The 25,539-nt window shown below is 44.3% G+C and overlaps 2 protein-coding genes and 1 long non-coding RNA gene across 4 annotated transcripts in view; 1 reads left to right on the top strand and 2 right to left on the bottom strand.

The window, feature by feature from the left end:
• Nucleotides 1-1,189, bottom strand: part of TMEM201 (transmembrane protein 201) — a 30,005-nt gene extending 28,816 nt beyond the window's left edge. Inside the window, exon 1 of the mRNA XM_064470369.1 lies at nucleotides 1,068-1,189. Coding sequence (XP_064326439.1) covers nucleotides 1,068-1,174 — 107 coding nt within the window. The 5' untranslated portion in view covers nucleotides 1,175-1,189. The remainder of the gene's footprint in view (nucleotides 1-1,067) is intronic.
• A 590-nt stretch (nucleotides 1,190-1,779) lies between these two features.
• Nucleotides 1,780-10,834, top strand: LOC135316633 (uncharacterized). Its single transcript, XR_010375885.1, has 2 exons — nucleotides 1,780-2,366; nucleotides 4,525-10,834. It is a non-coding gene; the product is annotated as an uncharacterized LOC135316633 (long non-coding RNA).
• On the bottom strand, nucleotides 5,834-24,444 carry SLC25A33 (solute carrier family 25 member 33). Of its 2 annotated transcripts, none has more exons than XM_064470605.1 (7): nucleotides 24,130-24,444; nucleotides 15,101-15,280; nucleotides 11,313-11,390; nucleotides 9,738-9,838; nucleotides 8,552-8,618; nucleotides 6,916-7,199; nucleotides 5,834-6,411 (listed from the first exon to the last, which is right to left on the bottom strand). In XM_064470605.1, exons 1-7 carry the CDS (start codon nucleotides 24,267-24,269, stop codon nucleotides 6,209-6,211), a joined length of 1,053 nt encoding a protein of 350 aa, XP_064326675.1. In that variant the 5' UTR covers nucleotides 24,270-24,444; the 3' UTR covers nucleotides 5,834-6,208. The 2 variants fall into 2 exon arrangements, with proteins under 2 accessions (XP_064326675.1, XP_064326676.1); XM_064470606.1 differs by lacking the exon at nucleotides 24,130-24,444 and adding an exon at nucleotides 17,745-17,782.
• Nucleotides 24,445-25,539: the final 1,095 nt, after the last annotated feature.

Raw genomic sequence — 25,539 nt, 5'->3', positions numbered from 1 at the left:
GCCACTAGTATTTCTTAGCTGCCCTAAATATGCCATAGAGATGCCAAGTCTTGTATACAGGCTAATATACCACAGACTGTTTATATGGTTCTATAAACAGCAAATGCTTCAGAGCAAACCTTAAGTACTTTATTGAGGATGTAGAAATGCACTTCTATTTCAACACGTAAACTTGAAGTGAACCTTAACACAACAAGCCCTCGGGACCACCTTTTACTCCAACAGATGAGCCGACTGCTCAAGTCTGTTCTGTTACACAGTCTAAAGTACCTCGTGTTCCATGTACTCCTACATTCACTTCACGCTGTGCTAGATTGAAATCTGTCAAATTAAGCTTTATTCCGTTTATGAAATCCATATCCTGACTTCTCTCCTGATGCTTTTCAAACCGTGCTTTCAACTGGTCTGTCTAAATTTGTTCTCGGGTCAGAAACGTTCTGAGCAATTAAGAAACCAACGTCCAAAGAATTTTGGCCACTGACTAATAACTTTGCTTTCTAGGTAACGTTCCCGAGTCTTAGCTCCGCACTGACAGGGCTGTTATTCCTACGGCCCTCTCCCCCGGCAATCATGCTGTCACCTCCATATCAGCCAACATAAGAAGGAAAACATTCTCTCTCCCGGCCTCAAAGAGGTCAGAAAACAAAAGGGGGAAAGCCCGAGGAATCTCGGTAACACCGTGAGCGACACCGCCAGCCTCCGGGCTACGGCTGGAGGAAGGTAAGCGTTTTACATCTCCTGAGCCCAGCTCCCACGGCAGGCAAGTCCTTGACGTTCGGTGCAGGCACACAAAGGGACGAAGCAGTTCCAGGGGATACGGAAAAAACCGCATCCAGCCATTTACCTACACGTTTGTGTCGCCGCCGCCGGTTTTGGGGTGGGGGGGTGTGAGGGGATCCCTTCCTAAACATGGATACCTCACGGATACAGCCAGAGGGACAAAACCACGCGAACCCCGAACGCCCTCGGCTTACCGCAGCCCCCTCTCTCCCCACGCCGCCGCCCCACACGGAGCCTTCCCGCCGCCCGACGGCCATTGTCCCGCCCCGGCGCGGCCCGGCCCCTACCTCCGCGCCATGCGGTAGAGCAGCAGTCCGGCGGCGGCGGCGGCGCAGACGGTGACACCCAGCCCGCCGGCGGGGCAGCGGGCCAGCAGCGCCCCGGCTGCCTCCATACCGCTTTCCCCCCACACGGGCCGTCGCTGTGACCTCCTCGGCGGCGGCGGAGCTTTGTACGGGGCCCGGGCCGCCCCGCTCCGCCCCTCCGCCGCGGCGGGGGCGGGAAAGCCGTGAGTCACGGAGCGGGGAGAGCGGCGTGAAAGGCCGGAGTCGTGAGGCGGCGCCGTGAGTCAGCGCGACACGGCCGGGATCGTGGCCGCGGGGGCGGGGGCGGCCCGCAGGGCTGCCTGCCCTTCCGGGGAGCGAGGGAGGCCCGTCGTGCCTGGCCCGGCGCCGGGTTCAATCCGATTTTTCTATTCTTCCTAAATTTAGACTGGCTGTGTTACCAAAGCAGGTGCCGGCCCTGCCGGAGCGAGAGACCGAGAAGCCCCGGTGCAGGGTGGCGGCGGCAGCCGGGGAGCCGCGCTGGGGGCAGTTAGTTAAGCGCGGGGGGGAGCAGTTACGCGCGCGCGGGGGGAAGCCGTTAAGCGCGCGGGGGGGGGGGGGGGGGGGGCAGTTAAGCGCGCGCGGAGGGAGCCGTTAAGCGCGGGGCGGGGGGGGGGGGGGGGGGGGCAGTTAAGCGCGCGCGGAGGGAGCCGTTAAGCGCGGGGGGGGGGGGGGGGCAGTTAAGCTTAACGGGCGTTTTGGAGGAAAAACGATAGCTCCTCAGAGAAACTGGAAGCGCAACAGGGGCAGAGAAAGATGAGACACAGGTTTCCTCTCAGGATGTACTTTCCTACCAGACCACCTAGTTGCCTGAGGAGAATGGAAGATCCCCCTCCCATTACACTACTCTACCCGCCGCCCTGATTTTAGAGCACAGGTTATAGCCCTTTTGTGGTCCCTGATCAACTTTACCCTGTAAACCATGTGCTGCAAATAACATCTCACTTTAGCCAGGGGATAGTGGAGCAGGCATTCAAGGCTTTTGTGGGCATTTTGTTACCTGCGAACCAGACCTTGAAGACTGCTGCTCTAGGCTTTCCCTCTCTCTGGATAGACTGATAAGCAATACAGTTTTGCAGAAAGCCCTCAGGTCACTGATGGGAGTAGTTCCCAGGTCAGACTTGTTCAGAAGCTCTCCCCTAGAAAGCAAAGTAACACCCGTTTATGCTTTGCCCCTCTCAGCAGGCATGGGTGGGATTCACTGTTCTTGCAGAACTGGAAGCAGTAGGTGGCTTGATGGTCGTGCCCTGCTGCTGCATGAAGGTAAGAGACAAGACCCCTCCAAAATATGAGACTGACCCTGACCCAAACTGCGTAGCTGTTTTCCTGGTTAAAAACAAAACAAAAAAACCACACACAACAACAACAAAAAAAACCCCAAAAAACCACCAAGCCTCCCTCTCAGCACAACAGAACTGCTTAAAATCCAGGAGAACCAAGTGTATCAACATCATGTTTTTAGAAAGCCACAACTGGAAAACCTGTTAGACAAATACTTGTACTGAAAGTAAGCTGTACTTTTAAGCTTGTCTTAACTGTGGTTGGGGTCTTAACTGTTCCATTTCTACCTCCACAGATTTAACCATGGAAATCAATTATATGGAATAACAGTGACTATTTCCTCTTGATAAATGTGAGGGGGATGCAATTTTCCTGCCTCTCTTCCATTGTTTAGCTCAATTACTTAGGGATGATTATGAGACCAAACAACAGGGAAAGGCGGAAGAATAACCCAGTCACCTGGTACATCAAGGCCTTCTGCAAGTCCTCTAGGACTTCTGTGCTTGAGCGCTTGTCTGCTTTTTCTACAGAAGTCCCTCCCTTCGTATCGACTCTGTCTGCAGTATCAGTGCAACCAGAGATGCATTGTTTTCCAAAAGTTTTCTCCTTAAAGGAGCTAATGAAGTACTTGTGCAAAACAACTATAAATCGTGGTGAAGGGCGCAATCACAATACCAGCATGTATCACAACCATCAGTAAATGCAGATAATTTTGAAGGATATCAAGGCAACCATGGATAGTGAAAGGGAGGCAGTAAGTCTTACAGTATAAGGGCTTGACAAGATAAATGTCTACATCTTCAAATGCCTAAGAAATGCTTCCAAAGCTAAACTAACCAACGTGAGTAGCTCATACTGTTGTAGTAACAGAGTGGAATTTCAATTTAATTGTTCATTTATGAACTGGAACAGACTTGGTGCCGATAAAGTTAATGGAAACTTTGTGGTCGCTTCAGATAAGACCTTATGATCATTAAGCTACAAAGGGTCTAGTTATGAAGCCTAAACCTGGAGAGAAACTTCCCAGGAAATTCTAACCAGTAACAAGTTTACCTAGGTTCCACAAAACTGACTTTCTGTGGAAGCTGAAGAAGTGGAACAAACAGTGATTTTTCTTTCACAACCAGGAAAAGGTTGGTTTTTTTTAAATTCAGATATCCCTTTGGATAAAAAACTACTTCAGATTCTTCCCTCTGGTAATAGGCTTATTCCATACTCAGTAACATAAATGGGATTGCTCACAAGAGCATCACCTAAAAATGTTAACTCATTGTTAAAGAATCAACAGTTAGTGAATTTTAAAAATTCTAGTAGAGAGGAAAAAGAAATTATACTAATTCAGAAGTTCTATTAGCTCCCAGTATAGCTTATTAACCCCCTATAAAATTAGGATTAATTCTGTCGGGGTTGGGAGCAAAGCTTAAAGAACAAAACAAAAAATCCAGCAGAATTCCTGATTTTCCATCGATTTAGGCAGAACAACATTTGTTCACTTTCTCTTGCTTTGTCTCTTACCAAGTCCCAGACTCCACAAAGGGGTTCGAGTTCCCTCCCCTCATTCTCAAAAGATATCAGCAGTCTACACATTTGACTAACATTTTAAAAGTGAGCTCGTGTACTGTAAGTACAGAGGAATACTAATTTAAGAAAGCAAATCTCAGAAAATGTTTCAAAGTAGCAGCACAAGTGTCCTAGTTCTCAAAAATAGAAACAGCACTGCATGACAGTTTTGACTCCTATAAAGAGACTAAAGCTTTTGCTGCTCATCGTCTCCACAAAAAAAAGCCATGCCAGTTTTCAGTTACTCAACTGTTTCCTATTTTAGCTCAGGGGTAATGTGATATGTTCTTTTCAGTAAGACAAAATAGAAATCAGTTATTTTCTGCAGTTTTGCCTCATAATGAGGTATACACACATTCTACCCTCTCTGCACTATGCTCCTCCATCACATTGATGTCAAATATGACCTCAAGTACCAGTCATCAACTAGCTTCTAGTGAGAACAAACGTGAAGGTTTGCATCCAGTTATCAACCCATTATATTTCTGCAACAAAATACTACCCTGAAAACTTTATCTTATAAAAAGACAGCCCTACTCACTACTAGGCTGTTTCTTAATGCTTTCCATGATCCTTCCAGGTCCAAACACTACCTCCGCTGTATATGGTCCTTGAACTCAAAGATGTCCATAAACACTTGCTTATGCTCAAGAACTCAACACCTGCTCAAATCATGAGAAGATCATTGTTCAGTTCGACAGCAGGGAAGACTGAAGCGGGGCTCAAATGCTGCAGTGTGTGTCTCAGCTGCCAAAGCAAATGACACTAATGAATAGCAGAGCATAATATGGCCAAAGCAAAACACAGATCTACCCATTTGAGTTCTAGAAGATTGTATCCTGCACTATCAGTAATTATTCATATACTGTACTTTAATCACAAGATACTGCTGCCATACAAGTGGTAAAGAGACTACTAAAATTAAAGACATATTCTAATAATTATGAAAGGACTAATTTCAAGTACGCAGGATTTTTGATTTGTAACTGAAAGGTAAGACCGTATCATGACTACTGTTGAAGAATACCCTTTTGATACGTGCCTTTGAAGGGGAAGGGAGTCATCGTATCTATATGAAATGTGAGAACTGTTCAACAGGCTCTACTAAGCTGGCAAATCCTTAATTCCTTCAGTAAGAAATCAAGTAATACAACTATTTACATAGGCTGTGGATTTTTTTGATGTTAACTCCAGTGATGTGTCCATGAGATACTATGTTATCTCATTCCCATCAAAAGCACTGCTCTACAAGGGCATCAAATCAAGAGGGACATATTCCTGAGTATCATATTGTAAAGCAGAATCCAGAACTGCATTTATAGTCTATAGTGTTTGGGACCTATCTTATCTTCTCTTCCGCTCCCCAGACCCCTAGCACTGAAGCATAAGGAGAACACAACACAAAAAAGCCCCGTAAAAGGCTGAGGTCAGGATACATGACCAAGTTACTCCATCTCATGGAATTTCTGCAGGGCAGCCCGGCCACAATCACTGACTGTCCTTATGCGCTCAGTCCTTCACAAAAGTAAGGCCTAAAAGCCAGGTCATGACAGACCTGTTGACACACACTACCATAAACATGTATCCCAAATGCATAGGTGTGCACAGTACTCTAATTAGATTTGTACTAAAAGTCGCCTACAATCATATTCCTGCAATATTGCCTGTGTAAGTGGCTTTTCTAAGAGACTCCGGTGTGCATATTTCATGCCATCAAAACTGAGAAACGTACTACAAGGTTGTCCTACTTGAACATTCCAGGGTGTTCACACAGCAATGAATGATGCCCCTTGAATAAATCAGAGGAACTCTCAAAGTTATTTGGGCATTAGGCTATTACACTGCTAAAAAGTGACATAACTCCAGTGGTAAGAAGACAGAGTTTCAAATTTCCAAACCAGTTCTTCTTCTGTTTTAATACAGTTTTAATGAACATCAGTCCAAGAGATCACTAGATAGTATGAGGTACATTCCTTGACCACATATGGCTGTGCTTAAGGAAAAGGACAAACGTATACTTAAATTAAATAGTGTCATTTAATTTAGTAGCAGTTTAATTATCATTAAGTTAAAAAAAAAAGTTATAATTAACTATTAATGACTTGAGACCTTTCAGAAAGCATGAATCCAAAAGGAAATAATATCCAGCAGGTGGTCACAGACTTGTAGCTTTCCCACCAGCACTGCCAGCTGCATCAGTCTCAAAGAACTACTTGTTCAACAAAGAAATTGGTCTACAGTCTCTAACAGGAGTCTTGGCTCTGCTACTTTGCATGGTCTTCTAAGAGATACACAATTAACTCGTAGGTGGACAACACAATGGCTGTGTTTGGTATCTGCCGGATAAGTTGGGCAAAAAGTCCTCTATAGAAGGCGAGATAACCTTCTTCGCGTGCTACCAGACGTGCTGTCTGAATGAAAGTCTTGTATTTAGTGCCTTCTTCTCGCAGCCGAGTCCGTATGACCTCTGCAGAAAAGTAAAACAGAGCCCTAAGTTAACAAGACTTAAACCTTCCCATTGAGAAACATGCCATTACCAGGAAAGAGTATGCAAAACCCAGGGACGTGAAAACCTTGTGTACCAGTTGCCTGCCAGTACTTTCAGCCATGGAATCCTGTACACATTGCCCTTAAGGCAAGAAGCAAAGTTAAAGATGAGTTCCCTTTCATGTTGAATAAATGGATTATTTGCTCATTCAAGCCACTACAGAACTAAATGCTTCACTGATGCTCACATAATCAATATCTCTATATAACCATGATAACATTCACACCTATCCAAAAAGAATAACACTGCTCAGCCTGCAAGTGCTTCCCACCACTTGATCACACAACCCCAAAGGCTGTGGGTGCTCAGCTAGATGAGGCTACTAATGAAAACAGAAGCACTGGGCATTCAACTTCCATCGTTCGTCTTGGATTACAGGCAACAGCAATTCTACTGCAGTCGTAAATGGAAAAGTTAACATACCGTGTGGATAAGCAATACAAGAGGCACAGCCCTTGGAAACAGCAGCAGCAAACATCAGTCCGAAGAAGTTTGTCGAGTTCCTTTCGGTCCCATTAGGAGGAGAAGGAGGCAGTTGGACTTCCTTTAAGTGCTTTTTTAAACTTTCATAAATAGCAAAGCAGATAATGGTCTCAGAAATCCCAGCATAGGAGGCGGTCAGGCCCCTATAAAATCCACGGATACCTTCTGTCTGGTAAACATATCTAGCACACTGCAAAGCGTTCATTGGTTTTGAACCCCTGACTCTAAAAAACAAACAGAACAGAGCATATAATGAGCCCAGAAAAAGAATTATTATCAAAAAAACCCAAACCTCATGGTTTTCAATAGTTTTTATAACTACAGAAATGGTTCTCTGCTAAGTTTTACTCCAAAAATCGTTTAGGAAAGCTGCATAGGGTGGGACTATCATGCTAAGAGTGCACACTTGGCTTTGCTAGTTCACTAATACATACTCAAAATAATTCCTTTAGCTCAAGTTCTATCCAGTCTGTCACAGGTCACACCAATGCTTTAAAAAACAATAAGCATTGAAGAGACACTGCTTTGTGTTTAACTAGTAATTCCATTTAAAGCCATCTTCAGCAGGCCAAGAGACAGAGGTCTGCTACATGAGAAATAATCCTTCATTTTAAGAGGCAGCACTCAGCTCAAAGGTGCCACCCTGTGAAGTGCTGGAATTAAGTCTTATAAATTATTTATAATTTGTGCTGCCTTAAAGGATCCTTCTTATCTGACCTGACATGTTGTTGCAGGAAGGAATTTCCATTCTAAGCCGTCACATTATTAGCCGAGTCCCTCATTGCTTCAATATCCACCAATGACTGTGAATCACTCAACTAAAACATATTACTGTCAAATTCCCTCTCTGTCTTCAGCAGGTACGGTTAACAGTAATACAATGCTGAAGGAAGCAGAAGAACATTAAACCACTGCAACAGATTCTTATTGCCGCTAGAATGTTTTATGAAACTAAGCTAACATGGCTTCATTACAATTTAAAAACATCACCCTTCCTTTGTTTACAACTACCTAGCCCTGTACCAGTAACCTTGGTTTGCTGCAGTAACACACACATCTGTATGATCTCGGATCAGTACCAGTGACGCTGCCAAATGGGACACAGACTGCAGCCTCACACTCAGCCTCCCACGTGAGCTCTTCTGACCTTTCCATAGCCTCTATTATTGCTCTATCAAAGCGTTCCAGGCCCTGATATATTTATCCTCAACATCAATCCCTGAAGTACAGAAGATTCTGTAAGCAGGAATCCAAGAGAAAATTAATGCTGTGCCCAACTTTACTTAAGATTTACAATGAAACCAGAAACTGAACCTCACTTAGCGCTCAAGGCAACTTCCTCATCCTTCTCAGTAGTAACTGTGCATCAAACTGAAGTAGGACACACAGAACCTTAACCTTCAGTCTGACCAGGCAGAAGCACAGTGGCTTGAAAGGTAGAACTGAGAGTCAGGGAAACAACCAGGCAAGATCTATCAGAGTACAAAGAGCCATCATTAAAAATGTGAAAGTTCATTTTTCCAGAGGCTCCCTGAGCCACTCAGTGACATCCAATCTCCCTCAATCAGTTACTTACTTCCGTTCCAGTTGCATTCTGGTTTTTACCATCCATATAGGATTCATCAGGGAATTTGTGATAAAGGCTGAAAAAGAGAAAAGAAAACCAAAAGTAGAGCTGAATCCAGGGCGATGGATTGCCATGGCAGACATGAACTTTATACACTGTGCGGTGAGACAGTTCTAGTCACCAGCTCTATCTAGAGGTTTCAGAAGAGATGCAGGTGAGTAGCTTACAGTCTTTCTCTTGCCAGAGAACCACCTCATGTTAAACTTCAGGAGGGATTGACCAATGGCCTTGGAATTTCTTAAAGAATTCCTCCTTTTTGCACCTATTTTAATATGTACTTCATACTGAAGACTGCTGTAGACAAGATACCTTACTGACTGGGTTTTAGAATAATAGAGAAAAGGAAACCTGTGTGGAAAACACACATGTATGTGTGTTTTGTTTTCCCCAAGGCTCTAGGTGGTGCCATTGAGCCACCTCATTAGAGAATCCACCCATAATTAAGGGGTTAGTTTGGGAAAGATTATTTTTAACGATCACTCAGGTGATTAATGCTTGGACTAGTGGAGCTCTTCTGCAGTATTTTTCCTACAAGAACAAACTATTTTCCCCATCCTGGTAGGAAAAATACAACATCTTAAAACAATTTGGCTAAAACAGTATCAAAAGATTGCTGGTGTCCACTAATATTTTTTTCTCTCATTCAGAGACATTACCAGTTGGCACTGCAGTCAGAAAGAAGTTCATTCCAAGTTTGTAAACAACAATCTAGAAAGACTTCAAAGTGTTGAACAGGAAAACAGTTCCTCTGCAGAAAAGGTAAGTTAGGAGCTAGCAGGCTCCTGTTTTCTGGCATATACAACCTGAAACTAAGCGCATTTTCAGCATGTGCCACATGCTGCCCTCTGTACTCATCCATATACTGTGATTATCCAGAGCTGCCAGCCAAGACTGGTGTGTTAGCCTAGGTCCTGTACAGTCCAGTCCCCGCCTTATGATTCATTATATTTTTTTCCTAACTATTAAGAGGGATAGAAGTCTCATGGCAACAACAGCTTGGAATGCATACTGTAAAGAACTGAGGTGCATCTCAGAGCCACACCGACACCAATGCATGCAGTGCCTGCTATTGGCGAGGGGCTGGACACTGGGGTATTGCTGCAGACCACACGGAAGATGAATTACAAATACATACCTGCAGAACCTGCAGAACAGATGTGCACAATGTTGCTGTTGGGCACAAAAATGCCGTTAAATTGCTCTTTGGCTTTGGAGTAGCATGCAAAATAGACAGCTCTGAGGGGAAAAAACCAAAAAGAAGAGAAGAAAAACAATGTAATACACACAACATCAAATTAAGACATTACTATTCTTCCCCTGCCCCCTAAAAACAATGAGTTTCTCTACAAAGAGACACGACTACTTCCATCTACAACAAAAGGGGAGTTCCTTGACACCCACAGGGTAGAAGTGTTTTACTTTCACACCAAGTCTGAGATGAGAGGCAACATGGTCTTGCAGATAAAGCAAGTTAGGCTGGATAACTGCACCAGCTCCGGCACTAAATGCACTTTGTAAACTTGGGAACATCACTTGCCCACCCAGAGCCTATGTTTTCCATAAATTTTTTTCAGCATTGTAACTGCGTTAGAGCACTTCATGCTTTAAACACTTAACTCTGGACTGAAATGAAAAAGTTTTACACACCTCAAATCCCTACATAATGCATAGGAATACAGGAAGCTCAGCAGATCTGCAACAGTCAATATGATGAGTAAGAAGCTGTCTGAACCAAGTACGTTCAGACCACAGCTCCTTGAAGTGAACTGCTGGGAAAAGGCAGATATTGGTGGCTACAGTTTGAGAATTTCCATAAAGTACCTTATTCCAATCTTATGGATGAATATGAGGGAACACAAAAGACAGCATGAGTGAGTTGCGTGAGGAAGCAGTCTTGGATTCAGATCCCTGCTGCAAAGATTACCTGTACAGAAATAGCATTCTCCACTTCCAGGGGGAACATCCTACCTACTAGGCAAGAGGCCAGAAAAGGAGTACACCACTCTTCAAGTTCCTTTTTAACTGTTTCACTTTCAGGCAGAGAACATCTGCCAATTTCCTGATTGCTAACTAGTTTTAACATTTGCTAGGCACAAAGATCTTTAGCGCTGCCAAGAATGGTACTGTCATAGGTGCACGTGGAAACCATTCAGATACCTGTAAGACTCCAAAACACAAACAAGCTTTGTAGCTACTGTGGTTGTTGCTGTTAAAAAAAAAAAAAAAAAGGGACACCCCCCGCTTTGGGGTTATGTGCTAGCAAGGCACATCTTTCTCCCTCAGCTGCGGTTTTTCATTTGAGAAGAATTCAGGCAATCGAGGACCAGGCAGGTACTCCTCTCCCCTGGCATCTAGCCCCTACTCAGTGTTTGGCAAGCACTGAGTATCAGATCATATTAGAAAATTGCAAATATTAATCCTACTGATTTTTCTGCACTACTTTCTCTTGTTTTCTCAAGAACATGGTAAGTGGTTCTTGCAATGACTTGGAATTTAAGTGCCTTATTTAATCTGCACCTTCCAGTGTTATACAAGTGTAAAGCAGAGTTTTAGAAGTATTTCCTGGCATGCATACCATGCAGTATACATGCACAACTCTCCGTTTACAGATGGGATAACTTTATGACCTATTCCTTTGAATCACAAATGCACTGCAACAATTTGAGTCAGAACCTTACATGTGTCTTTTAGCAATAGTTTAACTATTTACCTTGATGGTGCAACTCCAACCAAGTTTGGACCCAGCCCGCGGAAGAGTGACCTTGGTCCTTCTTTTTCCAGAATTGACCTTAAAAAACAAACAAACAAACAAACAAAAGGGGGGAGAAAAAAAAAAGATAGTATTTGGGTTAAAAGTTATGCTTCTTGTTCTGTCAGTCAGCCAAAAGAACCGTACAAAAGCAATGAGTATTAATTGTGAGGCCGTTAGCTTTTAAGCTACATAATATACCTGAAAATTAGCGGAATTCTACACTACTGAATAAAAGCCACTGTACTGTAAGACTTCAGTGCACTATAAGCACATGTGTGTCATACAGCACAAGGGGGGTATAACTTCTATTCTTTGAAAGCTGTCAGGAACTGAATTCGAGATTCATGGAGCATTCAGTGATTGTTGACTCTGATAAACAAAGAATATTTTTTGTGTTCTCTGTATCTAAGCAATTCAGGAATTTGCTTCCTGTATGGGGACACGAAAAAAATAAATCCTTTTCCCTTTCAAAATTACCTAGCAATGTGGTTTTTTCCCAGAGTGACAGTTGAACGTGGCAACTGTACTACAAGCTGCGTCTCCCCTGGTAGTTCAGGGATATCTGGTTTTGAGGGCGTTCAAAAGAGTTCACATCATCTTTCCCAAGTAACCTCCAGCTATAGAGATACTGCTGTGTATCACTGTCAGGGCTGGACTTCATGATCGGAGGATCACCAAATGGTGCTTTCTTGCAGTTCTGCAACTGCTACAGCCCAGGTTTCCAAAGCCACTTCCACCCATCTTCCCTCACTCCTTAGAAGACACACTGGGCTAGGACTTCTCTGAAGAAGATAAACTGGGCAGCTTCCCCAGCCGCTGCCAGGTTCTGTACAATACCTCGCTGAAGTGCCTCACCAAAAAAGACTTAACTTACAAATTCCTTGCACTACTATCAGCAGACATATTTACAAGGACTAAAGCAATAGCCAAACACTAGTAAACAGCAAAGTATTTACCAGTGGAAGCCAGGTACAGTCCAGTAATCACTGGGATTTCAGTGCACAATCTGCTAGACAGCAGCCCTCTTAACTGAACTTGCCATGTGAAAATCATGCAAGAAAATCCAGATAACACAGGGCTCCATGGGTAGTTCACGTGCACCTGCTGGAACTGCCAATTTTTTAGAATTTGCTTTCTAGGTCATTAGCACTGTTGGGAATGTTCCCCACAGATTCCAAAACCACACTCATCAGACAGAAGATGATAGAGGAGTTTCTGAAACACTTTTTCTGCTGCAGAGTTGAACTTCCCGTGTAAACTCCAGGGCTGAGTGTCTCCAAGGAGACAGGTCCACCAACTACTTGTTCTTTGTCACTTAACAGTCACGACTGCAGATTCCAGCTGGGGTGACTCATCAGAATCTTAAATGGATTAGACAAAAACAGCCTGTCCTTCTGAAGTGCTTTCTATTCAGCAGAAGGCTTAACCTGCCCTCCTGAGTACCTACTTTCTTTCTATTTACAGCCGTTAAGGGGCTTTTGTACTCAACACCTTTAACTCTTACAGAGCAAATGTATATGTAGGGCTCTAGCGGCTGCTTCTTTAGCCATGCAATTTCCCAGACCCAGGCCCAAGTCACAGCCAGTTTGGCAATGCATGCACAACCAGGATTGAGAGAGGGATGGAAGAGTAAAAGCAAGAGACCTAACTTCACTTCACTTCTTTCTTCATTTGTATTTTATCAGAAAGATCATATTCAAAAGCATTATCTGTTCTTCATAGATGCTGCCTGCAAGGGAATGACAGCACAAATATTTTGCTCTCACTTCTCAATACTCTGAAGCAAGCAGGTTGAAAACTTGGTGATACATGCTGCTGAGCAATTCCTGAAGTGAAATGAAATCAAGATCACAGTCACCAAATTTAATGAGCTTAATAAATATATTAAAAGGTTAATCTAATTTAAACTATTTCCTCCCTCCCCCCCCCAAAAAAAATAAAAAAGACAGAAAAAGATGGGACAACAGGATGAATTAAAAGCCTTGTGCCTTGAAGTTTTCACTTCCTTTAGTTACAGCTGCCTAAACTCCAATGCTGCAAGGTGAAAAGATAGCAAAGGAAAGGAGATGAAAATCAAAGGCAGCTGGCACTACCATACATTTTCAGTCACGAATTGCTCTAGACTCACCTCTGAATAGACGAAGAAATGTTTGGCACTGTTTACAATACAGAAACTCAAGTCCCAGAATGACTCTAGCCAGACAGTTCTGCAGAGAATTTGAATTAGCCCTGTACTGTTATATAACTGTGCAGCTTCTCCCCAGGCGATCTGCCAGGCGTGTTGGCCTTACATAAAATCATTCAACTTGCTTTGCTAGTCATTATTTTCTTTGGCATTTCTGCTACCTGATCTAAACAGGACCTCTCTGCATCACCCTGGGGTGCCCAGTGATCCAAATAGACTTAATCTGTTTGCGTGAGGTCTGAACCATAAGTTTGTGGTGCTTTGATATGAAATACAGTAGTAGAGATTTGGACTTCAGAGTTGCTGGTAAAACTATTCGGCACTTGTAAGCTAGATGATTTCACATTTCCTCTTCTTTATGAAAACACATCTGAAAAGGGAGCAGCTGGAGCATCAACTGCTGCAGTCTGAACCACACAGAAGTCTTTTAACTGAGATCATAAGTAATACAGGTGTAGATAGGATTGATGCATAATAATAACTGGCAAAGACAACATCTAACAGCAAAGGAGAGCTCATTAAGTCACCTAAAGCTGAGGAAGAGAAAAAAGCTTCCGAGACCCCAATTAGACATTACATTTTAGTGAGACCGCTTTTGCAAAAAGTGTCCTTCCCCCACTCCTGTAAGTTTCAGTTATAGATCATCCACACAAGAGTGCAGACAAGCATAACTTAAAATATACGGGAACACAGAATTATGGAGGTCATCTGCTTCAAATTCATGCTCAAAGCAGAGCCAGCTTCAAAGACAGATCAGGGGCTGACACGCGTCACTAAGTGCAGAGAATGAGAAGCCTTGTTACAGTGCTGGTCCATTACAGTGAGGGAAAGGCTGCAGGCTCTCACTTTCATATGGCACTCCAAAGAGAGAGCACTTCAAGAGAGGAACTAAAACTTCTGTCCACCAAACAGGTGGATAGCATGGGCAGCAACAGCAACAAATATCTCTACTATCTACTCAAAGCAAACTGGGAATGGCTCCAGAAAAAAGGAAGAGACAGCATATATGCCTTAGTTCCTCAATCATTTGCCAAGAATTGGCCCCAGATAGTAAAGATTACCTGTTCCAATGCTCAAAGGAGACATTAAACATGATTATTCCCAACAAGAGACAAAGACACTTCTCAGTGTTGAAAGAGAAAGCCCTTTCCTCCAGAATATTTTCTGTGATAGTTCCCACAAGCTAAGGCATATCACAAGTTTACAGTATGTCCTGTGTATTGATCCCTAGGAAGCCGTAGCTACCAAAAAGCCTAAATGTGAGGAGACAATTTAAAAATAACACCTCCAGACACTTATTCAAATCAATTCACTTTGGTAAGTTTCTAAGTGGCGAACACGAATTCCTGTGGATGTTCGAAGGAAAGCTCAGGAGTCCTGAACATGTATGTGTTTTTAAAATAATCATTTATATTTCTACCGCTGAAGGCAAAGCCCATCTCACATGAATCCTTCCAGTGCAAGTCTGGAGCAAAATCCACATTCCGTGTTTGCACAGAGGAACTGAAACTCAGATCACTGATGTCAAGCAACACTGAATGACAGGCAGAGCAGTACTCACTTGAGAACACTGAAGAGCCCAGGTGATACAGATGTGGGCCTGACCATTCCTTCGCCACTGATGGTCCCCAGCTGGACTTGTGGGTAGTAGACAGCCCGGAAGGCTAGCTTTGAAGATTGGAGCCTAGTCTTTATTACCTCTAAGGGACATGTAAAGATGGCACCAACTGTTCCTCCGCATCTGTAAAACACAATTTAAAGAGAGTCAGTAAAACACAGCTATACAGATGCGTCAAATCACAGTATGGTGTACAAATAAAATCTGAAGACTCGTCCACAATGCGGAGCAACTGGAGACAAATTATTAGGAAGCAGAGCAGTTCCAGCATTAGGCAAGGGAGACTGTTCTGAAGCCCTGGGGGAAGGGACAGAAGGTTGAGAAACTGTTATAATGATTCTGTGTAGTGAGGAGATTGGTAAACACAAAGCACTAACACTAACACCAGCACTAACAAAAAATCCCTGACTGACCATCTGCTGGTCCCGTGTTCTGCCAGGACTTGGAATTCTGCCTGTAAAAACTTCAGCGGCATCCATGTTTCAGAGGTTGTTGTCCTAAAACAGACATACCCTTGGACAGATTTTTCTTATGAGAAGCAGGAAGCTGGCAGATGAGAACAAGCCACTGGGGATTAGGACACTATAGACTGAAAACACAGCAATGTAATTCTTCCCCATTTCAACAGTTACAATTAAAACAGCTGCCTACAGAAGTAGCAAATATCAAAACTACGCTAAGTTAGGCCCTCTTAAAAGCAATGGATATGAACTACTTTTTTGGGGGTGGGGGGAAGGAAGGTGCAAGGATGAGAGGGAGCGTGGGAGAACAGAATAACAGGGCAGAAAGGCTACTAAAGAACAGGATTCCCACACTCTGATAACAGAAGGACAAAAATAAAATACTATATAAGCCCACATATATGTGTGCGTGTGTATATATACATACACATATAGACACACGCACATATATATATATAAAAAGAAATAAATTACCCTATAACTGGCATATACTCATCTTAATGTAGTCAGACTGCCTCAAAAAAAGCACACCAGGCCAAGAATATAAGGTGTATGAGTCCTAATTTCCATTTTAATCAGTGATCTGGAAAGTGACTTGTCAAACCATTTCTCTCCCTGCGGCTGTTCCTCTTTGGTAATTGAATGTCCCTTCTGTCAAGCTTCACAATCAAATGTAACATTGAGGTTGGCTAAAGGCACCACATCTAAATTTTATTAATTGAACACGTTGGGATTTAGGAAAACTTAACCAAAGGTTTCAGTTTTTTTCCAAGGGCATTTACTACAACTGAACCTATTGACTAGGAAATATTTTCTTCGTTTACACAAGTGTCAAAGCATATGATTCCTCCAAAAACCTGTGTTTGTGATTTTTTCCTTAGAAAACACCATGAGCTGACAACTAAACTCTCTTTGATGTTGATGTGAAATTGTAATTTAAGTAGTGTTCCATGAGAGGGAAATTAATTTTAAAAAAAAATCCTATCCTTTGCCTTGCATGTAAAAAAAAAAAGCATTGCCTGCTAGAGTCAGAAGTTTGCATGCATTAATTTGGGAACAGAGATCCATAAAAGGACATTAATAAAGGTACTAGTGCATATTTTCTAAAGCCCCATCTACATGACCTACTTTACTAGGAGCCTCTTTTTGTAAACACAAGGAAAATGGTAATTAAAGAATAGCGGAGAAGTCCAAGCTGTAGATATGTACTAGTTTATAAATGCTTTATCCAGTACAGCTTATTTTGCTTGCTGAAACAATATGTCTTATATCAAACAGTAACCATTCTTTGCCAAAACCCTGAAGCCCCTGCACTCGCACTAACAGCCTGACCACCCTGGCTGTACAACCACAAAAGTTAAGGCTCTTTATAAGGTTCAAAAGGACACCTCAGACCACATGGCTGGGGAATACAACTTCCTCACCACAGTTTTCATGTTCTGCAAGATTCTGTCCAAGTACATGATCCCAAACACTATGCTTTTCAGATACAAACGCATCCGACAGAAGAAACTGTGTTTTCACTGAGACTGGCAATATCATTTAACAGCAAGCTTCAATGAGTTTCTCCTTCAAGTTCTTGCTTCTTCCTCTTCCCTGCTAAAAGGGGGAAAAACCTAAATTCGGGACAACCCATACATCCAAAGTGACAGATACTATAAGAAAGAGCTTTGCCTTCATCCCTTTTAAACCATTTATGTTTTGACTGTTGAATAAAGCCAGAGTTGTTCGTGGAACTAGGTAAATAGCAGCTGAAGTTGTGTCATTTGGCTCAAAAATGACAAGTGTTCACAGAGGCCTTATCAGGCCTCTGATTATTTTGTGTACCAAAACCAGGGCTTGGACACAAGCCTTCTGTTGTGTCAATACTACTCCGGAGGACATCGCTTCAGTTTGTCCTTCTCTGTTTTGTCAGATGCGCCTCGCATTACTCACATTTCTCTGGAATTAGATCTTGGGGGAAAAAAAACAGGTCAGGAATGGCTTCTCCAGCAAAGCCTTTCCTGTTCCCACAGCTCCCACTTACATCTCAGAGCAGGAAGCGTTTTGAGGATCTCTCTTGCATATCCCATAGACTTACAATTTCTCTTAAGCATGTTGATTAGTCAAGTGTTAGTTACGCTTACCTGTGTCTGTATTGGATATACATCGTATCTTTTTTTCCCCCCAAGATCTAATTTCAGAGAAACATGAGCAATGCGAGGCGCACCTGACAAAACAGAGAAGCACAAACTGAAGCGATGTCCTCCGGAGTAGTATTGACACATGTAATCCTCTGATATTCAGCACAATGAGTTAATATCTGCATCATCAGCTTTAAGAGCTCACAGTTTATGTTGTCAGTGTGACATTTAAGAAAAAAAGCATTATCTAACAGAGCAATTCTCAGAATGTCAACAGGGTGCATACATTATGTCCCAAATACAAATACGCAGCAGATAGTTCAAATAAGGTCTTTGATGTATTGGGCAGCTTTTCCAGAGGAGCTGATTTTCCTCTACATGGGAGCTCTATGCATCATACCCTGGCGTTGCTCTATTCCCTGGAAAGATGGCTGAAAAATAACACACTGCGCATAAAAGAAACACTTTGTATTCGTAGGGTGTTCTAAACGCCTACATCTGGGAAGAAAGGAAAACCAACCAGCCTTCCTCAGCGACACAAAACACCCTGAAAGATGCAGACTATGGATATACAGACAGATAAAATTCATTGGGGAAAATCTTATCCTGCGATCACTTGGAGTCAGGGATTTTTTTTGATACATCAGAGCAGAGCTACCATTCCAGAGATGTTAAACAGTGTTTACTGCACTAGCCTCCTGCAAAAATCCCCAAACCACCTCTATATCTGTCCTTAGTCAGAAGATAGAAACCTCCCCAGAAACAACACTATGGCAGAGTATCTTCAACAGGTCACCTGGCAAGCATGTAACGAGGTTCCCAGCTATGCTCTGCATATATCACAGGCACAAAATCTCTTCAATGTGAGACAACCAACAATTCATCAGCTTTGGCCTGTCACTTACAGCCAGAAAACCAGTATTTGTACTTCAGGCTTTGAATGCCTCCTCTAGTTACATGATGGGCCAGGCATATCTCGCCATTAGAGCAGTAAAATACAGTTCTCTGCTTTGTGACGTCCTAACAAAGGAACTAAGGAAGTTCTTGGTCTAAGAATATGAAACGTACTTTGTGATTATGGCGATACATAACGTACTCTACATTAAGAGCTGCAGAAAAATTATTTACATCCATAAAAGAAAACACTGTTTAAAAAAATGTGCCAAGGATGTAAATCTCAAAATCCAATTCCAATTTTTTCCTGCTGCCAGCTTTCTAGCTTTACAAAGTCCACCCCCGATATACCAATGACTTGCATTTGAAATAAACTCTCAGCACCCACTAGCACAATTGAGATAGATGCCAAGAATCTTAATTAAGAGTAGGGCTTACTTCATCTGTCCTAGATTTAATCACCGAGTAATATTCTTAATATGAATAAGAACCCAACGCTGAATGGTAAAGGAAGTTCTGCAAAACAAAAACAAACCAAAAAACCCCATCCAAACCTTTAGTGATCTTTCAGTAGCGTACCGCTGACTTTACCCAGCTGATGAGCAAAGATTATGAGCTGCTTAGTTGGAGGAATCACAACTTATAACCCAGCCTGACACATTTTCCTGTGCAAGCATTTGAGATTAGCTCTTCCTCCACAAAGGACAGCAACTACTCTCAGCATTTAACAGTGACTTTTTGACAGACAGGAGTCGAGTAAAACACTTGCAAGAGAAGTATTAGTGCAAACAGTCTGGCAAGTACACTTAACGGGCCACTTTAAGAACCAGGTTGACAAGTATACCTCAATTCACGCTTCATGGATAGCGCCACATACAGCTTTAAATGTCAAAATACTTCTTGGGAAATCATTTGGTACTATTGACCGGACCCCTCTCATCGCTTAAGAAGCCTGTGGAGCTCCCTGAACACAGCTGCAAGACTGAATTCAGTGGGACAGCCAGGGGATACAGCTAAGCCACGGCATTAACAGTGCAGAGTATTATCTGCTTTCCTGGTGGCTCACATAGGATCATGCCCACGAAGGCAGATGAGAAAATCCCAAAGCGAACGGTATATTGACAGCAAGCACGACAAGTTTTAAACAAGATTGTATTTGTAATAGGAATTTCATTCTGTCTTTCTAAGACGTGCCACATGCTCTAGCATGACATACATAGCACGAACAGCAAAGCAGGTTGTATCTTTGATATTTCATTACTGCATCATCAAACTGCAAACAAAACAAGCTGCTGCATTCTCAGATGCCATAGGAAATTGAGTACCAGAACAATACGGACTGTTCCTAATGCCTTAATTTTGAGTTATTAAGCATTCAATAAATTTCCAGCTAATGATATCATCATCAGGTATAGATATTCCCGTAAGCACTTACTGTGTTCCTTGATGATACACTGTTCGCAAATTACATAATGCACATCAGAACCTGAACTAAGTAGAGGACTGGAAGACAGTCAACTCCTCATCAGCTCTAGCTGCCCTGGACCACACACAGTAAAGCAGACACATATACTTCAGGTGAAGACTACTTCTCTCCATTTTACATATGGAAACATTATTTCCCAAATGGTTTGTCAGTATGAGCACATAGCTTAAAAATTAATATCTGTGGGTGCAGTATACCAGTCCCTTTCCTCACAACTTGTTTCGTTACTAACTTAGGGAGTAACTTTTCCTTAGTTCCGTGACCTGTACCAGACATTCAGGCAAACCCAGGTCAAATTCAACACTTTAAACAAGGCTCCCAGCAACCTAGTGCATCAAACACCTCTCAGCTGCAATGGAGGCAATCAGCCTATGCCCATGGAGGCAGATGTCGCTATGCCCTCAGTTCAAAGGAGCATGATGCCACCAACCATCCCAAAGTATGCCTCCAACTCTTACACATGGCTTAAGCAAGCTTTGGTATCTAAGGTTGCTTTCCAGAGCCATAGCTGCGAGGGTGTTAGGGACTCAGGCCTCAATACCAAGGCAGAATAAACCTCACAAACATGGCTTTATTCAAACAGTCCCCCCAGTTTGACCCAAACTACTAAAGAATACATATTGCACAGTACCTATATGAAATCACGATAAAAAGTTTGTTCCTCTGGTTTTTGCTCTTTGCCAGTTCTACGAAGGGCACTGCAGCCTGTAAATACCACTTCTTACGAAATCACTGTAGTAAACAGTATTACTCCAGCTGGAAAGACAACATGGAGTAACCTCTGCTGCAGCCCAATCCACAGTTTTTCCCAAACCAAAATAAGCAACAACTGCACTGATTTCAGCAGGGAAGCAGGAACTCAGACTTGTAAACATGCTTACGACTGTTGTGCAACTCGGGCATCATTCTCTCTGCTGCTTCTGAAATCTTCCCTTCCCTCAGAGTCCTCTTCCCATCAAAACGCCAAGACCCTTTGGTTTGCTGTTACTATTGTAAGCCTTAAAAGGAACCAACAGAAACAAAAGGAAGCTAATGAGTCTGCCTGCCTAGAGTAAGTCGGCTAATCGGAAGCCAACTCTTTCAACTGGAGAGCACTTTCAAATATTCAAGTGCATTTAATCACTCCTAGCCTCTGAAGTATTAGACACTTCTGCTCTGGCCATTAAGACTAGCTGAGGCTGGCCTGCCTTTTTTGGGCACACACAAGAATATTGTATTACATCTTCTTAAGCTGACACTGCGCCCCAGCCTCACCTTCACAGGAAGCTATCGTAATACCAATAATGTCCCCATCGAAATTATTTCAAGTGAATGGGCTGCTCATGCTTTATCTGCAAAAAATACTTTACAGTTGAACAAAGGCTAGCATCTTACACAACTTATAAAGTATTTGGAACTTCCAACATTTTCTTTCGCTGGAGGGGTAATTCTATCCAAGGTCCTAGTTCTGCAGAAAGCCTTATGTCACAATACAACCCATTTATTATAATAGGGTTCTCTGAAAGAGAGTGCAAAGCTAAAAGTATTTGAAGGACTAAGGAAGGACCTCAGCAGAGAGTATTACTCAAGCACTAACACACTAACAATTCTTTCTAAAATTCCTTTAATGATGTAACAGATGTAGCAAAATACTATCACAGCTGAGCTCCTTTAGTCAGATCTTATTGAACAGGCATCCTTTACCACTACAAACCAAAATGCGTAAGGCAGACGTGGCGCAGGGCCTCATATCTAATATGATCTGGGCTTCTAGCTTGCTTGCCGGATGGTGGTCCAGCAGCCCTCCAAACACATCATGTATTTCCTACTACATTTCTTACCCGTAGAGAAAGGTGTTTTAATAGCTTGGGCAACAGTCTGAAAGTGATGTTCAATTTCTTGTTCTATCCAGCGAGCCCTAAGAAGTCTGCATTTCCCACTTGAAAAGCAGAGATAATAGCATTAGTCGATATGTACACACACAGGATATGGAAGTTCAGGGCCTTGAACACGGAACCACTCTGAAATAAACTGTTTGGATGGTGGGTGGGTGGGTGGACCAATCATTTTAGCACTGGCTGGTGCATGAGAAGACAAAATTTGCTGTCTCATCTTTCTTTCTGTAACATCACAGCAAGATAGATGACGGTACACTTTTCTGTGTCTCCTTAAATACCAAGATACGCAGAACATTTAATATGCAATTTCATATGTATGCAAAACATATGCAACGAACGTTTAAAGGCCCATATACCCTAAAAGACCATCCTTTCCTCTGTGCTGTATCTTCATCGCTGCTTTAGAAATAGATCAGTCTCATTATACCAGAGCAGTCAGGGGAACATTCCCTGCTGTGCTTCCATTTCTTCCCCCCATGCTCTCTCAAAAACAGATCTGACCTGGTGACTTGCGAGGCATGCTGCAGAAAATGGTTGTTTACTAGGATCCTGAGAAGCTAGAGGGTACATTAAACAAGCAAGGAAGATGCTGATCACCCAGTACCAGATTAAAATGCTGAGGAGTTTAAAATTCCTATTTATTTATAGTCTGAAGAGTTACATGAGGACACCTAGAGCCTGGACAGGCATTGTTACTACCCAAACAAGCTACATGTGTACATTGAGGTCTGGTGTCTGTCACAGGCTCCAGGTACTACTCTAATGCAAGTGGGGGAGGTGGGGGAAAGAGAGGACTTAAAACAACACATAGTTTCCAAGTCAGCAGAAGAAGGGCAGCGTCTCTGAAAAACTTCGCTTTGTTGGGTTTAATATTACATTAAATGAACTTACCGCTCCAGGGACACGCCGGAGGAGACTGAAGTCTCCTGTTTAGCAACAAAAGAAACAACGGTCCACTATTAAACAGATTTAAACTAACAACAGATTTCATGTTGGCTTCCTAACTATTGTCAGCTGACAAGCACTACAGAATATGCTACTACTTAGATAGTTCAAGCCATTAAAAAAAGATTGACATAAAAGATTTATGATAAGGACCAAAGTGCATACAACAGCACTTACTATCTGCATAACAGATTTTAAAAATTTCTTCTTAATTTACACCATAAAACTATCTTACTGGACTACTATGAAAATGACTGTAGTAAGTTAGCAAGGCTTTGTGGGAGGGTTTTTGGCTGGTGGTTTGTGGGTTGGGGTGGGTGGTGGTGTTACTTTAAGCTTTTAACACAACAGCTTTAGCAAAAATAAGAAATTTACAACTCCCTGTAAGAACTTAAAAGAAGTGGTTTGGCACACCAGGTCACTTACTCGGAAATACCACAAGCTTCTCTAAGTCTCTTCCCCCCATCCCTTTTCCCTTTTTGGAGTACTTGCTTTTCAGCACAGTTACATGGATCAGGCAGTTACCCAGCCTCCACTATTAATAAGCTCTGTGTAGGTGACAGAGAGTTGTGCAAATACGTTCCTTTACAAAGCCAAGCTACGGTCCATCAAAAAGCACAAAGCCCGCTGTCCTGACGATGCTTTTTGGGTGACATCCCTCAGGTCTTGCGTGATTCATCAGGAGCCACATGCGAGGGCAGGATTTAAAGTGTTTCAATTAACAGAGCTGGATGCCACAGCTAGGTAAGATTTTGAAGTTAAATATAGCTGAACGTCGCAGCAACTAACTCTGCCCAGCGCTGACCTCAAGCCGAGCCACGACCCTTTCTCTCCCCCCGCCTGGCTTGCTAAGGATGTGTTTTCTCACTCCGGGAAGGCACCGCTTGCCTCGCCTCCCTCACAGAGAGCAGGGCCAAGGCTCCCCGGCTGCCGCCGAACCGGCAGCGCGGAGGGCCGGGGGTCTGCGAGAGCGGGCCGCGCTCGGCGCGCCCGGCCCGCCTCCCCCTCGCCGGCCGAGGGGAGGGGGCCGCCAGCCCGCCCCTCACCCGGGCACCCCGGCGGGGATCCGCCGCCCGCGGGGGCACCGCCAGCCCCTCTGCGGGGCGGCCCCCCCCCCAGCGCGCCGCCCAGCCCTCCCCTCCCCTCCGCTCCGCTCCGCTCCCTCCGCCGCGCCGGCCGCGCTCACCCCCCGGCGAAGAGGTGCAGCAGCGTGTTCTCCTGCGGGGCGCCCGCCATGATGCCGCCGCCGCCGCCGGCTCCGAGCCCGGCTCCGCCAGCGGGAGCTGGAGGCGGAGGCCCGGCCGCGGCGCGAACGTGACGCGTCATGCGTCAAAGGGCCGCGCGTGACGTCGCCCCTGGGCGTGGCTCGCCGTGCCCCGCCGTAGCTGGGTGGAGGGGTGCGGGGTGAGGGAGCGCGGGTGTCCGCCCCGCCGAGGCCCCGCGGGAAGGGCGCCGGGAGGGAGCCCGGCCCGCTGCGGTACGCGCGGGGCCGATGCCTGGGAGCCGCCCGCTCCTCTCCTCGGGCCTGGCAGCGCAGCGCAGCCTGGCGCGGTGGCGCACCGTGCGTTGAGAAAGGCAGGGCAGGTGGTTCGCGCCCGGTGACCGGGAGCGCGGACGGCACAGAGGAGCGCCAGCCGCCCGGTGCGCGTACGCGAGGTCCTGCGCTGTCACCTCTGTCCCCGTGGGGCGCCGCGGAGCGTATCTGTGCCCTGCTTGAGCCAAGGCTAAAGCTCAGGTTCGCGTTGGGCCCACGTTTTCGGTGTACACCTGCACTCGGGCACAGGTGTAAAGTGGCACAGCGAGCAGGAGGCGCAGGCCGGGTCCTTTGTGAGCTACAGGCCCACACAACTCCTACCGCCATAAATCCCCTCAGCTCTGGCAGCAGCACCTCATTGCAGAGAAGTCGGCCTCTCGTGATACGCTCTTCGAGCGCGCGCTGCAAGGGTGGACGGGGTCGGCAGCCCACTGAAGCTGAGACCCTGCAAGAGCAGCACAGATGTGCCAAGTGGGCCAGTGGCATGGACACGTGGAAACGTATGAAAATCATGCAGTGCTGTAGCCCGTGCCCTGGCACGTCTGAACGGTGGCGTCCAGCGAGCATATGGAAGTAGCCTTTCTCTCTCCCTAGTCCCCAGGGGCCCCAGAAATGTCAAGTTCTTGTTTATGCAAATGGTTCTTATGTTTTTTTATCAACAACAGAGGAAATATCTCAGTTATTTGGCTAATCCAACAAAAAAATCAAAAGTACTCTTTATGTATTCAAAGCCTGCAGCTTTCCTGCAGTCTTTTGAATGCCCTGGGGGAAAGCTCAGACATCTGCACTGCCGGGTAAGTATTTTCCATATACACGATTTCTCTATGATTCTTGACAACAGGCTTGAACAAACAGTCTCCTAGCTTAAACTCAGATCCAGATATGAACTTCAGTCCTGCCTTACGCACAAACCAAACTTTCCAGTCCTAATACTGCCAGGCGCTGGAGTCTGAAATCTGGCTGGGCACATTCCCAGCATTTAGACTTGGTTAAAACCAAGAGATGAAGCGATACCTGGGTCCACGCTGGGGTCAGTGCTGTTTGGGTGTGCCTGTCCTGGAT

This window comes from Phalacrocorax carbo, chromosome 20 (assembly GCF_963921805.1).
Source record: "Phalacrocorax carbo chromosome 20, bPhaCar2.1, whole genome shotgun sequence".
NCBI classification, from domain to species: Eukaryota; Metazoa; Chordata; class Aves; order Suliformes; family Phalacrocoracidae; genus Phalacrocorax; species Phalacrocorax carbo.
The sequence above is the reverse complement of the archived record's forward strand: the minus strand, read 5'-3'. Positions and strand labels throughout refer to the sequence as shown.